The 21,286-nt window shown below is 50.3% G+C and overlaps 1 protein-coding gene and 1 long non-coding RNA gene across 4 annotated transcripts; one reads left to right on the top strand and one right to left on the bottom strand.

The window, feature by feature from the left end:
- Positions 1-18,641, bottom strand: LOC142077160 (hematopoietic lineage cell-specific protein-like). Of its 3 annotated transcripts, none has more exons than XM_075139340.1 (15): positions 18,010-18,639; positions 15,618-15,701; positions 13,597-13,670; positions 12,386-12,515; positions 11,044-11,154; positions 10,298-10,352; positions 9,284-9,394; positions 8,648-8,758; positions 7,957-8,012; positions 4,878-4,947; positions 4,498-4,634; positions 3,705-3,812; positions 2,890-3,199; positions 2,047-2,118; positions 1-1,676 (listed from the first exon to the last, which is right to left on the bottom strand). In XM_075139340.1, the coding sequence occupies exons 2-15, from the start codon at positions 15,699-15,701 to the stop codon at positions 1,540-1,542; spliced, it is 1,566 nt and encodes a 521-aa protein (XP_074995441.1). In that variant the 5' UTR covers positions 18,010-18,639; the 3' UTR covers positions 1-1,539. The 3 variants fall into 3 exon arrangements, with proteins under 3 accessions (XP_074995441.1, XP_074995440.1, XP_074995442.1); XM_075139339.1 differs by having other exon boundaries at positions 3,705-3,815; positions 18,010-18,637; XM_075139341.1 differs by lacking the exon at positions 2,047-2,118 and having other exon boundaries at positions 3,705-3,815; positions 18,010-18,641.
- LOC142077161 (uncharacterized) lies at positions 760-7,978 on the top strand. The gene is made up of 3 exons (XR_012671585.1): positions 760-821; positions 4,612-5,570; positions 6,343-7,978. It is a non-coding gene; the product is annotated as an uncharacterized LOC142077161 (long non-coding RNA).
- Positions 18,642-21,286: the final 2,645 nt, after the last annotated feature.

The following is a 21,286-nucleotide window of genomic DNA, read 5'->3' as shown; positions in this document are numbered from 1 at the left end:
GCCAGAACAGAAGCAGTTTATTACTACAGTCATGAGGGAGAGCACAGCGCAGCAGAGTGACAGACACTGCTGACATGAACTCTGCCCAAATGGAGCAGTTACAAAGTTTATATACCTTTAGGTTATACAACTCATTCTTCACCAAACCGTGTCAGACAAGCAGGATATTGTAAATAACATTCTTCAGAAAAGGAGGCTCTAGCCAGCACACCCTGTAACAAATAATTCACTCCTTTGTTAATTTAACTGGTGAGACCATTAACTGCAAATATTTGAGTCCTGCAAAGGCCTATGAGGCATTAACTATTTTACTGCCACACTGGGGAGGCCTGACTTCAGCACAGGGACTCAAACCGCCCAACAGCAGACAGAACAGGCTGAGCCAAATACTGGATGGGGGGAACCTACTGACTGCACACTAGAGTCCTTAGGCTAGAGACAAGCTGTGGGACTGCTCTTCCCACCCCACCTGCATGTGTATGCTTATTTATACTGTCAGAGCAGTTAACAGGAAAAATGGAGTGCCCTTAAAAATTTTCTATTGCCTTAAGCAGCACTTATTCTGGTTCATTTGCTAGACGATTGAAAGGATTTCCCTAGCAGAACATTCCTCTGATGAGCTGCCTGGATGCGGACCAAGACAGTTATTAACATCATCTTTGTTAAATGAAGCCTTTTAGTATTTTTCTCTTGCTCCAAGACAGATTTTCCAGAATAATTTTTCTCAGAAAATAATATAATTTTTACATTTCCTTTTTCCAGGTTTACCCCAGAAATGAGACATCTCCCAACAGCATTCTTGGCACACAGAGGAAAACCAAGTGAGTAATCTCCTACATTAGCAAGATCATCCTACATTTCCATTAAGCCAGCACACGCTTCTCTTGTTTAATAGAACAGCTCACTACAGCCAAGCTTCTGTCTGTGTGCAGGAAAAGTCAGCAGCGTTCACTGTGACGGTCAAATGTTCCCAGGGCCCAGCCCCGAAATCTGCCCAGATAGACCAGGTTCATGCTTCTCTACTCCATGCTGCAAACATGGTTCATCCTGCAAGTAGAAACCCTTCTTGGGAACAAAGGCAAGTTTGGCCTTCACAGCGGTCTTTTCCTTGACCCCTGCGTAGGATGAGATCCAGGACCACAGGAACTTAAAAAGGTCCCATAGCTCGTGTCCCTTCTGCCTTGACTGGATTAGAGTTGGTGCTTCTTTTCTGTGAATTGCCCTGTCGGGAACAGGAATGGACACACTTCTCCTGCAAGCTTGCTGGGTGATGTGTGGGACAGCAAGTAGGTAGAAAAGACGTCTTATATCGCACTCACATGTTCTTAAACCATCCCACATTTCCCATCTGGAAGTGGATGGGAACCAAAGTCCTCTTGGGCGCAGGCCAAAACATTCCCTCAGACACTGCCAGTTTCCTCCTTGGTATTTCTTGCATGTAGACATGCCAGGCCAAGCCAAATTAAGCTAATAACACATAAAAGGCTGAAGCAGAGAGATGCAAAAGTTTGGAAGGAAGCAGCTTGGACAATGCTGGTTTCACTGCAGAAGCTTCACATAATTTGCTGGAAAGAGGCCTACTTTGCCCCGGCACTGCCCCCGCCACCAGCCTTCATCTACCATCTCGATATGTGTGATTGTGTCGTCAGGATCAAAAGAAATCTCATCATCTCCATCTGCAAAAATTGTTCAGAAAAGATAGTCACAATGCAAAGATAACTCCAGAGAGAGCTGGTTTTACACCCCTTCTCCCACCCCCCCAGAAGGAGACTCCACAACAAGCATTCTGATAACCGTCAGAGTTCATCTCATCCAACCCCCATCAAACAGTACAGATAAAGCAGAGAAGGAACAAGACTTCACAGATGGAAGATGAAGCTTCTGTGTTCCCAAGTCAGGTCTCATTCTGCTTTCCAAGAGGAAGAAATTTAAACTACCGGGTCGAAATCTTTTCACCACTGCTGATGGTGTAAGCCACCACCTCCCTGTTGCACTGCCCCAGCCAGCTCCCAGTGTCTCTCCCCACAGCCTGGATGGCAGACCCACCTCCTTGGTAATCGTAGAGAGCCACTGCACAGGTCCCAGGGCTCTCCACCTCATAAACATTGTCCATTTCCCCTGCAGAAGACAGGACGGGCAGATGAGAAAGAGGCGGAAAGCAGCCGTATAGATCTGGTCAGTGCCACCCTCCACCCAGCTGTCAGCCTTGGAGTGAACCACATCCAAACCCTATCAACAGGGAGAGGTGTACCATGGCTCAAAGCAAGGTATGACTTCCCTCTCCCTCTGCAAGGAGAAAGACGGGGTCCTGATGCTTCATGTTCCTCTTCCAAGAAAAAGGCTGGACATAACTCCAGCCTCTCCACTTACCATCTCCAGTACCAGCAAAGCTGCAACAGAAACATCAACAGCAGCCCATGCAGTTTGCTTATGGGCTTGGAGGAAGACTACCCTGCACTCCTCACACCCAGGAGACATCACCAGATCAGGTCTCATGAGCACCAGTTGTTTGAGCAACAGGCTGAACTAAGAGGGCACCCCCAGGCCTCAGTGCAGCACTGGCAATCGCTTGCCAGGAAACAGTGCACCAAGAGCATCAGTCCAGGTCCAGCTTCTTTAGAGCCCACAGAAGCCCTCTGGTCCTCCTGCCTGAGTCCTGTTCCAGCAGAGATACTTGCTGCCTGGCCCAGCATCCCATGCAGCTGATCTCACACCTTGGAGCCGCGCAAGGGAGCGGGAGACAACCAAGTCTCCATCATCATGGGCTCCTAACCTGACCACAGTAGACTTCAGGATACAAATTCCCTCTGGAGTCTGTCCCATACATCCAGTGAGGTGAGCAGACAGATACAAGCTCCCCAAGACATGGGCTTTTCCATCAGTACTCACCCAGGTGGGGCTGGCTCTGGCTGGGCTCCTCAGGAAGGATCTCCTCATAGTCCTCACCTCCATCTCCTCCATGGTCATAGATGGCATCCAGCTTTCCCAAGGGTGCTGGCAGCTCCTCATAGTCAGCACCTCCATTGGTACTGTCACAGTAGTCAGAGGGCTCTGGCAGCTCCTCATAGTCTCCACCGACATCCAAACTTTCACTGTAGATGGGCTGATCCTGGCTGGGGATCTTGCACAGCTCTTCGCCCAGGTCTGCTGGCCTTGGTGGCAAAGTGGGTGGTGCTTCCTCATCCTCCCTTTTTGTTTCCTGCCATGAAGTGAGAAAGTGACAGGAAAGTCACCTGTAAAGCATCCACTGCAGGCAGGTCTCCCATGACTGCACAGCACCCAACACAAGGGAGTCCGCTCCACTGCAGGTGCCTTTAGTGCTACCATGACACAAATGGAGCATCATCCTCTGCACAATGGGGAAACAGCTCAGCCATTAGGTCTGTGCTGAACTGGCACCTGGGATTGCTGTGAAGACCCTCACAGCTCATGTATTTGAACCTCTCTCACATGCTTAGCTACAGCTTACTGTACTGCCGCTGCACTGACCCCACTCCAAGAGCCCATCTCATGATGTAAGGTGCGGTGCAGCCATGTCCCATCACCATCCCAACATTTCCCCCCTCACTCCTTCCAAAGCCTCTTCCATGCTGTGGCTGCACCCCACTTCTTCCCGCAGGGCTGCCCGTAAAGCACAGCCCCCTCTCAGGTGCAATCCCCTCTGCCTGCTCCCCTTCCTGGCTCCCCCCAGCCCGCCTTGGCACCTGCTCTCCTTGTGTCACAGGCCTCTCTCGGGCAGCACTCCGGGGCACCCTTGCTGGCACGGTGGCAGGGGCTGCCTCTGTGTCGTCCTTCTCTCTCTGTGGGATTTCCTGCTGAAGAAAAGTCACCAGATCCCTCAATCTCTTTGAATGAGGTCCAGAGCAATGTCCGTTCCCATTCCCAACAGAGCAACTCAGAAAATTTTCCTTCAGCTGAAATCTGTTCCACTTCACAGAGCAACTCTCAGTTTTCCTCCAGCTGAAATCTGTTCCAGCTCCCATAAACCTGCCTTAGGGAGTGGACGCTAGCAGGCCTGTAACGACTATGGGGTCTGCAGAAAGTAGCCTCAAGGAGGGAATGTACCAGGGAGCGCTTTATTGGTGAAACCTTATCTGCACATTGAATGCAGAAACAGCACAATGTAGAAGGAGGTCTTGTAAACGTGAGGGTTTGGGTGCCATCTCCGGTTTGGAAAACCCTGAATGCAGGCTGCTGGGATGGCGAAACTGGGGAGGTGTGATTGCACTGTGTTTGCCAGGCACTAGAGGCAAGAAGGAGCCTAGGCCAAAGCACAGGGGGTCACGGCCGGGTGCATCACGTCCTGATCTGTGTGCCGAAAGGGAAAATCCAGTGACAGCTGTGAAGTTTAATGGCAGGCCCTGGCAGTTGCAGGGAAGCAGTTTAAGCAAGAGGTTACTGTAAAGAGATCAGATAGAAGGACATGGAGCTGCGTGGCCCTGAGGAAAAGTCTGCTTCGCAAGCCTTGGAGGACATGGCAAGATGGCCATGGCTCACCTTCTGCTGAGCTGCCTGGCACTCCCGAGCCTGTCGCCTCACCCGTTCCTCCTCTGCCTGCCTTCTGCTCTCCTCCTTTGCTGACTTAGCCATGTTTTCAAATCGTGACCGCAGGCTGCTGGTGCCACTGGAAGCTCCTGTGGAGAAGACAGCTGATCAAGCCTGCTCAATGGCTCCCTTCCACCACCCCAAGCATCCAGGAGAAACCCAGATCTCTGCCTCTCCCAGAGAAACTTGCAGTTCAGCCACCTTCCCCTGCCCCTCAACACAGATTAAATCCACATCCCACCACAGCACATGCCTGCCAGAGTGCTGCCACAAAGGGACCATGAGGCTCACAGCTTCCCACCAAGCCCAGGGCTGGTACTCAGTTGTCTCACCTGTCTCCAGTGGTCTTGTTTTCTCGTACAAGGAGGTGGGAGCTGCCATCTCATTAAAGCCAGCAGCACTCTGCAAGAAGAAGTGAATGAGGTGTCCAGCTTGTCAGGCAAGGCCAGTGCTGAGGTCCCCTGCTGCGTATGGCTGCTGGTGACTGCAAGTTTTGTCCCCAGCTGTGTCTGTCCTCATCTGTACAACTGCCACAGCCCTGTGGAGGCTGCTGGCGGCAGCCCTGCTCTCCTGATGCCTCCCTGCACGGTGGGAGCGCCTGCTGCCCTCCAGCCAAAGGCAAGGGCTGTTCCTGTTAGAGGGGTGGTGCTCCAAGGGCTGAAAAGGCTACACGGAGCCAAGTGGAAGAGGCCGCACAGTGGCAAGACGACTGCTGCATGGGACAGCGAGGCTGGGCATTCAAGACAGAAGCGCTCACTGGTAACATGGCAAAGAGCTGAGTGGATGCCTGGCAGTCTACCACTTCCTGAGGTCCAGGGATCCGATGCATCCATCTCCTGCACTCCCAGTGGTACGAGGCATGGAAGCACTTCTCTATTGGATGCACAGCTGCAGCTGCCTAACCGTGAAAAACGTGCGTCCCTTCAGCAGGTTGTTGCCCACCATATGTTTACACAGTAGCATAAGATGGAAAACATCGAAGTGAAAACATGTGTGAACATCTCAGATATCGCTGGTTTTATGAGGTGTGAAGAGATGGCTAAACTGGTAATAGCATCAATGGGGTGTTTGCAGCAAAAAGAAAGTGAGATAGAGGGGGTTTATCTACTTTCATGAGAAAACTATTTCATACAAAAAGGAACCTGCAGGTAGGATCCAGCTTTCAGACTAATATAGCTACCTTTAGATACCTGCATGTGTCACCGACGGCCTAGTTCCTATTACAGTCAGTGGAGCTCAGAGAGCAGCTCTGCTCCGCTTAAAGAAAACACACCTGAGCAGGCAAACAGCACTGCAGGCTCAGAACCAGGTCTACACAGACCACAGCAGAGACTTAGATGTATTGTTTATATGACAGCATTTAAATTTAGGAGTCTCAGTGTGAGAGTTGAATCCTACACTTAGTGTTCAAAACTTTATCAAAGGGGAGTTAAGATTGCCTGATGGTATATTATGCTCTACTCTGGAGCAATGAATTCAGCACTACTCCAGTGCCTGAAAACCAAGCAATCAAGAACTTAGGTACTTGCCCAAATATCCTTATTTTTACCATCTTTGATTACGCTTAAATATTCTTAAAATGCACAAATTCATGTTCCACTTTGAGCTGATCAGGAACTGCTTACCCCCTCTCTGCATCCTGCTCCTCAAATGACCCACAGCCCAGACTTTTGCACAAGTGCTCATCTGATTTTGCATGCTTTTTTCTGCCACATACATGATGCCTTGCCTTTTGACAATGCACCTCCATTCGCTGTTGTTAAATTCATAGACCATGCTAATCTCTTCCATGGGCAGGATGCCGTTCCCACTCTGCTACTGGCCCAGCCTACACATGCTCGGAAGGAGTAGAAGGAAAGGAACACGCTCGGTTGTTATAGGTATGTGTTTATGTCCTTCCTTGGCTCAGGGCCCTGCAGAAATGTCCTCATCTGCTTCCTCCAGCTCCTGAGTATGGCGATGTTGGTACTGTACCAGGCACAACACTGTGCCATTAGCACTGTGCCCAACAACAGAAAAAGTATGGTTCAGGGAAGGTACCTCACTTCCTCCTCCAAATGCCCCAAAGCCCCACCACCATGCAGGATTCTCATCTTTTAGGTTATCCCCATCCATGCAGATCATCATCCACTGGCAAGACGCCCTTTCCTGAACAAGCTTGCAGGGTAGCCTGCCAAAGCACAATGTTAATTCAAGTGCCTGAGGCAGTCTGCATTTTGACTGTAGATGAGCCTTTGCCTAGTTTCAGCCCAGACAGAAAACTTGAACCAGCAAACTGGATGACCTCTTCTCATGCAAGGTTGATCCTTGCCAATCCCATCCCTGCTGGGTTTTGTTAAGGTTTGCAGGTAGATGACTAGGCCCTGGCCAGAGATTTAGCTAAGAAACTCCCGGATAGGACAGAAAAACCTGCAGAAGGTAACAAAAACCAGAGAAGCTGATGAGTTACAGACAGCGCCATGAGGAATGGCCAGATTTCACCAGTAGTTAAGCAGGAGGGATATGGGGCCAGTCACTCATACACAAAGCCATACCAGCTGGTGAGTAATAAGTATAAGAAGATACCAGAGAGGCCATAGATCAGATACTGCAGAGACTGGGGAGGTTTGCAAGTTGGCTACTGGAGGGACCAAAGATTCAAGCCAGCTTCTGGGAAGCCTTGTTTATGTGTGGGTGCGACAGTTGCTAACAAACCTTACACCTTGAGTAAGAACAGCTAGAGGAATGGCAGCCACAGCAATACCACCTTCTTGCTGGAGGTAGTACAAGGCAAGAACCACTCTGTATGCATACTGCTCTCTGCACGATCATCACCTACCACTCAGTGCTAGGGACATGACACCAGATGGACCTTCAGTCTGATCCAGCACCTCTCCTGTGTAAGAGACAGTTCCTGCACGGTGCAATAGCCTGTGGCCTCTCAGATTTCTCACAAGGCTGCACTCCTACAAAATTTCATCTCCAAGGAGCTATCACTGCTCAACCTGACTATATGGGTACACACAGGGCCTGTAGGAGTGACGGCAAGCAGCCAGGCAGAACACTCCCAGTATCTCTAGATACTAGATATTCAGGAGGGCACAGTCTGATGCCCTTAGAAAGCTCTTCACTGGCTCTGCTATTAAATCCTGCCCCAAAAGAAAGCAGGTGTATGACTGTTCAGTCCGAGTGTAGAATGATTCAAAAGCAGCTGAGAATGGAAAAAACTTTTTCTTTCTTGCGTTATGGTCTCCCCAGGCTGCATTCCTCTGCACCCTCTGGTATTTACACTGGGCCAGTTCCCTCACCCTTGCAATAGCTGTGCACTGAGCAGTGGCACCTCATCTCCATCTGGGAAGTCTCTTCTCTTGCAGCAGTGCAAAGAGCAGTGATTAGCAGGAAGCAATTGCAGGCTGCAGCATGCAGTCTTACCTTGTCTACTCTGTCCTTCTGGACACCGTAACGGCCTCCAAACCCCTTGGCATAGTCTGTATGGAAAAAATGAGGCTATTTTATAATATTTTATATTCTGTGTGCACCTCCAACTTCAGTATGCTGTGACCAGTGAAATGAGTTAGCTTTATTTGCATCTTATCACATATGGAACGTGTGGAAATTGCTCTGGACAGTAGCTTTTAAGACTAATCCTTCATTCCTTTCAGCCAAGTGCACAGGTGTTCAGTGCTGTACGCTGGCAAATCTGCTTCCAAGGCACTGGGGTGAGAAGCCAGTCATGCCATTTGAGTGCAATGTGGCCTTGTTCACTGAAGTTAAACATACAGTAGTCATGCCATTCCTGAAACCTGCTTTGCCTCATTCCTATGTACTCACCTTTTGAATGAGCTTATGATCAGGAATGTACCTCACAAAGAAAGCGCAGTATAGTCTGGGAAGCCTGATTCAGGGACTTGCATTCAATGTCCGCCACTGATCCAAGCATGCACTTACTCTGGCAGAGTTTACTCTTGTGCTTTAGGGGGTTCACAATGTCCCAGCTGCTCCACAATATGCTGTACACAGTCAGTTTTCAGTAGCTGGATCTCTGTCAAGTGTGAACCACTAGCTCTAGGTCTGTGTGTGCTCCAAGGAAATTGTGCTGCCACCTCTGGCAGCATTGCCCTACCTGTTTGGGATGCATGGGGTTGCACTTCCTCCTGATGCTCCCAGCCAAGGGCACTCTTGTCCTGACGATCCCTCTGGACCCCAAACTTCCCACCAAAGCCCACAGAATAGTCTTCAGCCACAGGGATCCAGATCATGGCATGGAAGAGAACAGATAAGGGAGGGAAAGAGAAAAGTGGCAGGACTGTGAGCCCAGGCTAGTCTCACAGGGGTGACAGTTTTCCCTGCCGAGGACTTAGAGAAAGAAACGGAGCAAGGCCAGATTTCCTCACTGGTGGCTGTAGCAACAGCCCTCCCTCATCCCTGGGACATGTCACCTGCTATTAGCACCTGCCTGGGTTTCCCCTGCACCCTTCCTCTGGTGACATACTGCCCAGGAGATCCCTGTGCCCATAGAAATCTGCTGCTCCTCTTCGTTTAGCCTGAATTTTTTCTAGCAGTCATGCATCATGCAATGGCTTTCCTCACCTGCCCCATTCCCTTGCTGCAAGCAGCAGACACCCAAGAGCTCCCCATAGCGTTTCCACCATTCATGCAGCAGGTTGCAAAAATCAAGCACAGTGCCCCACCACCCAGTTGGGTATCGTCCCAAGCTCCAGTCCTGACACTGCCTGCTGCATTGGGCTCCCCAGCTCACCTTTCTGAGATATGTGCTTCTCTGCTTGGCTCTTGTAGTCGAATCCCACTGCCACTTTGTCCACCTTGTCCCTCTCCACACCGTAACGGCCACCAAAGCCCTTGGAGTAATCTGAGGCAGTGCATGGAATGAAATGCTGCTCCGAGGCTGGTGAGGGGAGGGCGTAAAGATGGGGAGCAGTACTGGGGAGGAGCACCAGGGAGGAGGAAGAATAGCAGGGACAATGGAAAACACTAGAAAAAGCAAGGGGTTTGGAGGGGACAGAGTGGATAGCAGGGAGGGCCACTGAGGATGAGAGTCCATGGGAATGGATGCACAGGGCAAGCATGGGTCATGGCAGCAAGAGAGCCTGAGGGCCGTGGGCAACAGGAGGCACAGCAGGCCGAGAGGGCAAGGAAGAAAACCGTCATGCCAAGGGCAGCTGGGGAGGCAGTGGGAGCTCAGCCGCCCAAGGATGCAAAGCCAAGGCAAGGCTTGGGCACTGACAGCCCGGGCATCCACCCACCCATGCATCTCCAGAGCAAGGATTTCAACTGTGGTCTGCCAGTCTCTGAAAAGGTCTGTGAATAAGTATATTGAGCCCTTGAAAGTACAGAAGAAATGGCAAACTTTTGTTGTATGGCTTACATTTGCTACAATGGAATCTCAACTTCTACAAGGAAACCACTGACTACAGTGCTTGGGTTCCCTCTGGAGCAGTTGCTCAGAAGGACTTTTAGAGGAAAGGGAGCATCAGCCATCCATCAGGGGTGCGTGTGGGGGTGTCTTCTCTGCTCAGCCATGATGTGGTTGCCATCAAAACAAAACATAGAGCAAGCAGAATGTACAACAGAAGGGTGGTGACAGGACAGCAGGGAATGGGGCCGCAAGGGTGACTGACTGGGAACAGGAATCTGAAACAAGTGACAGGAGGGGGATAACAAAGGAGATTGTGCCACAGCAGACAGCACAGGATATTGGGAGCAGAAGAGAAGCTGGGCAGTGTCAAGGGGCCACACGTGCCAATGGACTTGCCTTTCTGGGACGAGTGTTTCTCCACCTCACCCTTGTATTCAAAGCCCAGTGCTGACTGGAACAAGAAGGGGAGGAATGTCAGTCATCCTGAGGGCCAAGCCGGGTCTCACCCACCCTCCTCCAGGGGCCGGGCTGGGACCCTGTTCCCTGTCTTGTGCTGCAACATGCAGGCGCAGGCACCTGGCCACTCCTCAGCTGGTACAGGCCTCCTCAGCCTTTCACATCACCCCTGCTGTCCATGTGGCAGCATGCTCAGGAACGGGCCCTCGCAAGAGCCCATGCCCTCCAGGTAAGAGGGCCATGATCCTGACCCCACATCCTGTCAGTAGGCAAGGTGGCTGGGCAGTGTCTGACACCAGGATGTGCACAGGAGGGACAACCTGCTGTCCTCATCCAGTCCTGCCACGGCCAGTCACTGTGCATGGCACAGGTTGGGGGTCTGGAGATGCAAAACACCACAAGCCCCCGAGACAAACAAAGTGCTGCCTGGCTAGGACAGCGCAAGCACGTTAATGCACACCAGAGAGTTAATCTTCACAAGTGCCCTGCGATTCGTCATCAGTCATTGTCCTGCACGCAGGAGGTGAGCTGCACGCTTCAGTGGAGACCACGGTGCATGGCACGCCTAGACCTGCACCCACCAGCACTTTGAAAACTGCAGCCACAATCCTAAATGTAGCACAGTTCTAGGGGGAGCACCGAGCACAGGCTGCAAGTACAGATTCCAGCTGCCCTGTCCAACACACCTTGTCAGCTCGGTCCCGCTGGACTCCATACTTCCCCCCAAAGCCCTGGGCTGCATCCGTCTGCGAGGAGTGCTTCCCAACATCAGCAATGTACTCGTGGCCCACTGCACACTGAGAAGAGAGACAGCATGACATGAGCACCCATGGTCAGACTGGCAGGGTGGACAGGGACATAGGCACCACACAGTTGCTCTGCCCCGCTGCCAAGATGCTTGCAGCCGCAAGGTGAGAGGTCCAAATTGACCGTGCTGGTGGTGGCAATGCCTTCGGCACAGCCTTTGCCAGTATCAGCTCTGCTCTGAGACCTGTGATACAGCTTCAAGGGCAGCCACCCCACACAAGCAGCCGCACTGCCGGCTCATCCTGCATACCGTGGGATGCTGAATACCTGCTGCTCCCAAATGCCAGTGGAGTGGTGGATACTCACATGGGGAAACTGAGGAGAAAAGTGCGGATAGGCATGCACAACCGAAAAACCACAAGCATCAGGTCTGGCACCTGCTCCCTATTCTCTGTGTCTGAGAGTCAGCAGAGCTGGCTGGGATCACCCTTTACGCCTGCCACAGGCCAGGCCAGGGTCCCGCTGCTCCCTGCAGGAGGTGGTGTGGCCAGGAATTGCACACACTCCTCAGGAGAAGGGCCAGAGGCTGAATGCTTGCAACATCCTTGGTAAGACTGGATGAAGGCCGAGGAGCTGCTCAACAGAAATGTCCGCACTCTGCTTCGGCAGAAGGGTCTGAGCATGGCTGCTCCACTTTAGCCTCCTGGAAACGTCTGTTTCTCACCCTACCATCCCGGTATGATGCACACCCACAGTGACCCCATTTATTGAATACTACTGCAATCTTATCATCTCACTTCTGAAAAAAAAGAAGTATTAAATGCTGAAAGGTACAGGAAGAAGCGTGATGATGATTATTGGAAAACATAAAATAGGTTTGATGTGAGAACAGAGAATATGAACTAGGGCTTCATCCTGGGGAGGTATGACAGAGGTCTGTAACGGAGAATGTGAGGAGGGAATTATTATTCATTAGCTGTCCAAGAACAAGTAGGGAGGCACCTAATTTAACTGTTATGCAGCAGATTTGAAACAAGCCACAGAAAGTCCTTCTTCACAGCAAAGGGGAGTGTTGCAAGGAAGTTGTAGAGACAAATGATACAAATGGGTTCAAACAGATCCTGGAGACAGATTATCTCCCCTGCATGTGTGAAATCTGCGCAGCCGTGCCAGCTCTCCATTCTCTCCCTTCAGGGTCAGGCCGGAAAACAGGGATGCTCTTTCCTTTATGAGAAAAAGACTTTTCCACTGGGGCCCAAGGAAGCCCTCTACAACTGTTACCTTATCCATTCGGTCCCGCTCTGTTCCAAATTTGCCCCCATAGCCATAGGAGGCCTTGGGGCCAGTCTCCAGCTCCTTCTTCTTGATGACCTCATGTTCCTCTGACACCTTGTTCCTCAGCTGATGGATGCTGGTGAGACAGAGAGAGTCAGGGCAAGTCACTGTGGCATTGTAGCCATGCCATGCTGCCAGCTGGAGTATCCCTGTGCCACTGTAGCAGCCAGAGGCCAGCGCAGAGCCGGACATAAACCTGGCCAGCTGCCACCGTATGCCCACACTGGGCCCCTCTGTGTGGTAGCCACACACGTGCAGTCACTGCACTGTGGCAGATGATGCTACTCTGGGGGCTGGCGAAGGATCCAAAGCAGTAGGCTCAGCGGGTGCTGAGCATCCAGCTCCCACCCTGCAGCCCCCATTCAGGGCTACATCCTGTCTTCAACAGGAGCCCACACTTTCCTTTTTCTGTATGCTGCTCTAGCCACACTGTGCAGAGCAGTACTGGGATGTCCCAAGGGAGCTGCTGGACAGGGTCAGCTTTGGAGGCGGAAGGAGCAGGAAGTCTTTGCCACAGGGACAGCGGCTGTCTGGACCTACTTGAAAGTTAACCTCTCGCAGCATCGCAGGCGGCCTGTGAATTTTGCCTCGGTGCCACATCAGCATCTCAAACCAAGAGCCTGGATGCAGCTGGCAGAGCCCAGGCGGGCAGGCGGGGGGCGGCAGCGCAGCCCCAAGGCGCTCCTCGCCCGGGGCGAGGTCTCCACTCCCCTGCCACCCCGCTGCTTTCTGGGCCGGAGGTGTACCCCAAGCGAAAAGCCCCAAAAGAGGGGCCCCAGAAGAGGGGCGCCGAGGGAGGAGCCTGAGGGCGGCCGCCGGGCAGCCGGCAGCGCCAGGAAAGCTCCGTCGGCCCCCCACACCCCACGGCCCCGGCGGGCAGCGCGGGGCGGGCGCGGGCGGGCGCGGGACGGCGGGCCAGGCCCCCCCCCGGGCCGCTCCGCCCCCGCCGCGGCCCCGCTGCCCACAAGCCCTTATTTGGCTGGTTTCGGCCGGCGCTGCCGCTTCGCCTCACGGGACGTCCCGCGGTAACGGCCCGCCCGCAGCTCCCGGTCCCCAGACGCCTGTCGGAGCCGCAGCGGACGGGGGCTGGGCCCCGCCCGCAGCGCGGCTCGGGCCGCCCGCCCGCTGCCCCCCGCGCCCCGCCGGGCCGCACTCACTCGATGTGCTCGGCGCGTCCGGATCCCTCGATGGTTTTGGCTCCCCAGCGCTGCTCCTTCTCGGAGATGTCGTTCTGCAGAGCGAACCGCAGCCGTCAGCTGGGGCCCGCCTGCCCCGGAGAAACGGGGCTCTGTCCCCCGGCCCCCCGAGCACCGCCCGCCGCGCCCCCGGAGGACGGCGCTCGGTGCATCTCCGCCGGGCTGGGCCTGGCCCCGGGCGAGCCCGGACGACTGGGCCGGGGCGGGCGAAGAGACGAGGACGGCTGCCGGGCACGGACGGGAGGGGGGCGGCGGGCAAGCCGCAGCGGGGACGGCCGGGGATCCCGGGCGCCCCATCCCCGCTGGCGACCGCCGTCCTGCGGGGCCGGGCGCACGGGAACGGCGGGTCCGCGGACCGGGACGGCCGCGGCGACAGGTCGTGAGGCTGCTGGAGACTCCATCCCTCTTCCTCAGGGAGGAGCTAGCAAACAAAAAAGCTGTGGAAATTGTTTAGGAAAATACTGGAAGACACTGAAGTGAACGTTTCACTCAAGGTCCGCTGTTCTGCCTCAGCTTTGTTGTGACAGCACTTGTTTTGCCTTCCTTTTGGAAGGTCTGAACATGTATTTGATAAAACAAAGCATCAATAAACTCTTTCCTAATATAAGGTAAAGCTAAAAATACGTATATACAAAATAGAATAAAAGAATAATACAAAGTCTTACTCTGTTCAGGCTTATTTAAAATGCTTCCACAAATAGAAGAAATGACGTAAAAACAAACAAAAAAAATTGACAGCATAGAATTTTTTTAAAACAATAATTTGGAACTTTGAGGAGGGACTTGCTTTTCTGTCCCAAACCAGAATTTCTTTCTGGAAATAACTAGGCAAGACCAAACCTCGAAAACATAGGACGCTTGTGTAACAGAAGAGACTGTCCATCAAGAAACTATCTTGGAAAGGAAACCAAAATCTCAACAGAGCTCAGAGAGACCTGTGGCTGTAAAGCACGGCTGGCACTCCTTGGTGCCAGGAGGAGCAGGACTTTTGCTGTGCTGTGTGCTCCTAAAAGAGGTTTAGAAAAAGGGTATGAAGAATGAGATGTCAATGTCTTGAGATAGTAAAGGACTGTTTAGGTTAACCAAATATAGGAGACAAAGCAGTGCAGAAAAATCTTGTGATGCCAAATCAGTGGGTGGCGAAATTGTAAGTGAAGGTTAGTATCAATAAGTTAAGAAGTAAAGCATATGGAAAAAAAAAATCTTAATTATATCTGCACAATCATGGTTCCAGAATATTTACCATTCAGAAAGGAGTACGAAAGATGGAATTATGTGCCATTATGTAGAAGAGGAGCAAATACAGAATTGGCCAAAAAGCCAAAGTGTGAGTGACTTACTAGGAAAGGAAAAGAGAATCAAATAGAAAATGAAAATCATGACACTGTATGAATGCATGGAGTTCCCACAGGCTGAGCCCTTCTCTCACCGTCTCACCTAAAGAATTGGACTAGATAGACAACAAGGCTATTTAGAGGCATGGAACTGCATCTGCACAAGGTGACCATAAATAGAGTAGGATTCTTCCATCTGGAAAAAAGACAAATGAGGGCAATGCTGGAATCCTGTACAAGTCTTCGCTATTTCTTGTAAGTTGTGGGGAGGACTTGGTGAAGTTACCAGGGAGCAGGTTTAAAAGAAACTAGATATTCTATACTCCTTAAGCCTATTAGTATTATATATATATTAGTATGTATTATTATGTATTAGTATTATATTATATTACTTGTAGTCAGAGGTGGGGTACAGTGATGTAGGAAGTTCTGGAGACTAAATATAGATACAGGTCAGAAATGGCTTAGACAGACAATACCTGCGAGGGGTTGGTGGGACTTGGCTGATCCTGCGCAACCCAGCAGTGCTGCATGCCGTGCCGAGCCCCGAGCCCCAGCCCAGTTGACCAGCACATGCTTAGGGCCAGTGAACCCTTCACACCACTACCACCAGCATCGATATTACGTGTTACCACACCAGACACTCACCACGAAATCAGGGTCAGTGTCCCAGTCATCTCCCTGATTCTCAACCTTCACTGACACGTCATGTCCCACGGTTGCTTTCCACATCTGCACAAGGAGGACACGGTATCACCCAGAGCCCAGCATGTGAGCGCTGCTGGCTCACAGCCATGGGCATGTCAGACCACAGCAGTCATGGCATAATGGGCTGGAAGGGACCCTTGCAGGCCATCTGCCCTGCTGATCTCTCTGTCCCTCATACAGCATAGGGCACCCCAAAATAGCTACTCTTAAGCCCCAGCACCTCTTTCAGCAAAACACACAGGGATTTTAAGTGTAAACCACCATCTTCATGCACACTGACTCCACAGTTAAAATGCACACCTTATTTTAATGTAAATTAGTGCTAGCATCCAACTACCAGATTCTGGTTTTCCAACATACATTCATTTTCTGTGCTGTGGGAGACTGTTCCCTGCTTTAACCTCCCTTCTGTTAAGCACAGTCACGGCACACCACTAAAGGCCATGGCTTGCTCTGCCACCATGACACAATGCTTATTTACCCGAGGTTGGACTCCTTGTGGCTCTTGTCTGTTTTCCAACCTTTTAATCACTGCCTAGTGTGCTAGAGAAGGTTCAGAGAAAAGCTGTATGCTGTTCTGACAGTGCTGGTACAGTACGCTGTGTGATGTTTGTCTGAGATATGGTAAAAACAGGAAATGGGGCTAAAATCATTAAGTGTGCAGGGCTGAAAAGGCTGAAGCTGCGGCAGTACAGCTTGTACAGGCTGTCCAAAGAGGCCTGGAGGAAGTGACAGACCCAGGAAGAGGAAGTTAAATAAAAGTAATGTGAAATGTAAAACTCCTCCATTTCATTTTCAAGGTGACTGTGAAAAAAGATGGTGAAAAAGCCCCTCCCAAACAACACAGTTTCTACAAAAAGAGACACAGAAGAAAGATTACACGGCTTGCCTGCCCCTGCACAACAGAGCAATCTTTCTCAGCAGAGCTCTCACGTCCCACCACCTATTACCGCCTGTGGTGTTAAGGAGCCCCAAATTGTTCTTACTGTTGCCTAGAGCAGCTTTTCACTGGGGCAGAAAGAAAGACTGAACAGAATGTGCAGCAAAGACTGGGCTGCTGAGCCCTGTTTCACATCACTGCAAACATCACATAAACCTGTGAACAAACCAACAGGAGGGAAAACTGCTTTGTGATGGATCCTCGTTTAACAGCATGCTTTTATTACGTGCTTCTCAACAGCACTAACTCCTCAATCCCACAGCCATACAGTAGCCTACAAACTGGCCCCAAGTGCCCAGAACAGTTGCTTTCTGTGCAAGCAAAACGTTTATGCTGAACAAGTAATTAATTGTACAACACAAAAAGCTGTTAAGTGGATAACCTTCTAGTTCAGTTCAGTGCACTGTTCAGTGCAGTTTCAAGCTGCCCTTACCAATTGTCTAGACCACCAGCACTGTAAGACCAGGGAGCAAAGACGACACAAAACTAAAAGAGCACAGCAGGGATGAGTCTTTCTTTTGTTAAACAAAAGCCAGATAGTTAGCTATGGGAGAGGATGTAGAAGCAAGGCAGATTTACTGTGAAGATCTGGCTTTAGGCCGTCCCCAGGCTGCCTCAGGGGGAAAAAAAAAAAAAGCTGTCATACTCCAGAACACAGCAGGTCGGTGACATACTCGCTGTGCTTGTATGCACTGACAGCAATCTTATAACAAACTGAATATAGCTAATTGCAAATAGAAGCAGGGGAAGCAGGAAGGCTCATGTGGACAACATAGCACAATCTAACAATACCTTTCATCTTCTTTTCCCCTCCCTGATTTATTAGCATCTCTCACTCCAAAGATTTTTGAAGTTTGTTGCTCATTTTTGTTAATGATAAAACAGCAGCAATAACCAGCTAGCACAGAACTGTTCAACACGGCAGCTGATTTGAGCAGCTAGCTCAAATGCAGGTGGTTCAGGGTTTTAAATCCTGTAAATGGTTCTTGACCACCTACTCTCCAAAGTTACCCACCATGCATCTTGGGAACATGACAAACCACAGACTGTAATCACACCACAAGGCTCCAGACATCCTCTATAATGAGGAATATCAGCCAGAGTAGCAGCTCAACCCTTTAGTTTGTCCCATTTTTCCCCTTGAAAGCATCCACTACAGCACAAATATAGGGCTTAGCACGGTTGTGCGGGTTGATTTGTAAACATGGTTCTTTAGAGCCTCAAACACAAGAGCAACGACGATGACCAAAGAACAGACTGAGAAGCAAATGCCGAGCACTATCAACTCACACATGCTGGGTTAGGAAGGACTTCTCTTTGCTCACCAAAACCCTACATTTTTTTGTTGTCATTTCTCACTTTCCACTCTCAAAACCCACTCAGCTTTCTTACCTTAAAAGACTCACCAGCTCCTGCTGGCAAACCTGCTGCTTTTTGCTCAGGCACCTGTTGCTAGCGACAGCTTTTGGATTGCTGTGTGCTCCGAGTTCCTGTTTTAACTTCAGCTCTCTTCACTTCCTGCGTCCCAGCCCCCAACTCTGCTCAAGCTACGAGTACCAAAACCTGCCCTAGTGCGCTGCAATTCCCTTGCATGCTGCCTGTGCTCTGGGACACCGACAAGGCGTATACCCAGGATACAAATTGCTGGCTCCATGAGTCGTGCTTGATGGGGCACAATTACATTTCTTAGTGTGCAAAAACCGGTTGTGATCTCCTTTTTCATCTCTTCCAAAAAATCATTCTGCCATAAAAGTACAAAAAAGTTAAAACTCTGAACCCCTGGGCTTGACAATTACAATGAGATCCAAAGAAAGCAAGATACTGCTTACAGAACTTGTTATGAAACTTGACTCAGTACTTTACAGCACAATTAAAAATATATATAATCACACACAGACATACACACACACATATATACATAAATGAAAGCTCTTCCAGGACCAAAAAAAAAAAAAGTAAATAGTTTGAACTAGGAAGAGGGAAAGCATGTAGTTAAAGAACCCTAAGCACTTACAGATCAAACTCTTTGGTACATTGCTTACTGGTGGGAAGTGCACAATTTTGGAATGAGAAGCATGAATCACACTAGTTTGACACTAGATAAAAATCTCAAACCAAAATTACTTTCTTTCTGAATGAGTCAAGTGAAGCAAGAAAAGCTCCTAGAGTATTCATTTCTATTCGACACAATGGCAAGATATACAGGGTTTAGAATAGAATAGAGTAGTTCAGCTGGAAGGGACCTGCAACGATCATCCAATCCAACTGCCTGACCACTTCAGGGCTCACCAAAAGTTAAAGCATGTTATTAAGGGCAATGTCCAAATGCCTCTTAAACACTGACAGGCATGGGGCATTGACCACCTCTCCAGGAAGCCTGTTCCAGGGTTTGACCCCCCTCTCGGTAAAGAAGTGTTTCCTAATGTCAAGTCTGAACGTCCCCTGATGCAGCTTTGAACCATTCCCACAAGTCCTATCACTGGATCCCAGGGAGAAGAGCTCAGCACCTCCCTCTCCATGTCCCCTCCTCAGGAAGCTGCAGAGAGCAATGAGGTCGCTCCTCAGCCTCCTTTTCTCCAAACGAGACAAACACAGAGTCCTCAGCCGCTCCTCATAGGACATGCCTTCCAGCCCTTCACCAGCTTTGTTGTCCTCCTCTAGACGCATTCGAGGACCTTCACATCCTTCTCAAACGGTGGGGCCCAGCGCTGCACACAGTATTCAAGGTGAGGCCGGAGCAACGCTAAATACAGCGGGATAATCGCCTCTCTTGACCGGCGGGCTGTGCAGTGTTTGATGCACCCCGGGATGTGGTTTGCCCTCTGGGCTGCCAGGGCACACTGTGACTCCTATTGAGCCTGCTGCCAACCAGCACCCCCGATCCCTTTCTGCAGGGCTGCTCTGCAGCCACTCCTCTCCCAATTTATACTTGTGCCTGGTGTTACTCTGTCCCAGATGCAGAATCCGGCATTTGGTCTTGTTAAATTTCATGCCATTGATGATTGCCCAATGCTCCAATCTATCTACATCCCTCTGCAAGGCCTGTTGTCCCTCGAGAGAGTCAACAGCACCTCCTAGTTTATTATCACCAGCAAACTCCTGCATCCAGATCATTGATAAAATTATTGAACAGAACTGGCCCTAGAATTGAGCTCTAAGGAACACCACTGATGACTGGTCGCCAGCCAGGTGTAGCCCCATTCACTACAAGACTTTGAGCCCTGCCGTTCGGCCAGTTCTTCACTCAACGTACTGCGTACCTGATCATGTCACAGCTGGACAACTTGTCCAGAAGGATGCTGTGAGGGACAATATCAAAAGCCTTACTAAAATCCAGAAAAACTACATCCACTGCCTTCCCTTGATCCACTAAGTGGGTTACTTTATACAGAAGGGTTAAAAGATGGGATTTTGGTCCATGGATGGACACTGGGTGAGAAATAGATAGCTAAGAAAACCGCAGTCAGCATAGAAAACAGACGGTTTATTGTCTATTGTGTGAAAATGCTGAATACAGAAGGGTAAGGAAAGTTGAGAAAACATTAGGGGAGGGCGTGAAGGATGTGGAAGACGTGCAATAATGAAGAAATATAAAGCACAATGTATAATTTTGCTTGCTTTGTTACATTGTGCTGTTGGCTTGAGTATAGGTTAATACGTAAATGCTGGACCATGGTAATATGTCGTGTGAACAGGGCCTACAAACCAATAGACGAGGTGGCTATGGCTCATGCAGTGTGCCTGATCAGCAAGCGCATGCGCCATAGGCTCCCTATGTTGAGAGTTGCCAATCGAGGCGTGTTTCGGCACCTGCTGATCATGTGTCTTGAAACCCGTTTCCTTTGCAAATGTATAAATACCGGGACTTTCCCGAAGAACAGTGGGCCGGTGTACAGCGAGGTCACCGTTGCCTCCGTGGGGATGCCCACGTAAAGCTGGCACCTACCGACTGCTGGGCTGAGTTCGCGGCACAAGACAATACAAGAATGTACGGATGGTTCATCTTTCTCATGGGCCTCGGGTTGGTAAGACAATCGCTTTGCAAAATACGCTTAGTGTAATGCAGGATTGTAGTTAATAAAGTGCTTGCTTTTCCCCTTCCTTATAGTCTGTCTATGTGTGCTCACCTTCTAAAGGAATCCTCGAAACCCACTCTAAAACAGTTACCTTATCATAGAAGGTTATCAAATTAGTTAAACAGGACTTTTCTTTTGTGAACCTGTGTTCACGGGACTGTGCCTGATGATCGTGTTGTTCTTTAAATGTCTTTCAGTATGATCTTCTCCATAATTTTTCCAGGAACTGAGGTTAGACTAACAGGTCTGTAGTTTCCTGGGTCTTCCCTCACACCCTTCTTGTAAATTGGAATAACGTTGGCTAGCTTCCAGTCAGGGGGGACCTCCCCAGACGCCCAAGACCTTTGGTAGATGATCGAGAGGAGTCCTGCCATAACATCCACTAGCTCCTTCAGTACTCTGAGGTGAATCCCGTCAGGCCCCATGGACTTGTGAACATTCAGCTGATACAGCTGGTCCCTTACAATTTTAGTGTGCGCAAATGGAAAGTCACTGTTCCTGCACTCCTCGTCGTCTGACTCAGGGGACCAGGCAGCCCAAGGTCTATCAATATTATTAAAGACTATTGTTAAAGATTATTAGGCAAAAAAATT

This window comes from Calonectris borealis, unplaced genomic scaffold (assembly GCF_964195595.1).
Source record: "Calonectris borealis unplaced genomic scaffold, bCalBor7.hap1.2 HAP1_SCAFFOLD_165, whole genome shotgun sequence".
NCBI classification, from domain to species: Eukaryota; Metazoa; Chordata; class Aves; order Procellariiformes; family Procellariidae; genus Calonectris; species Calonectris borealis.
This window is presented reverse-complemented; position numbering and strand designations above follow the sequence as displayed.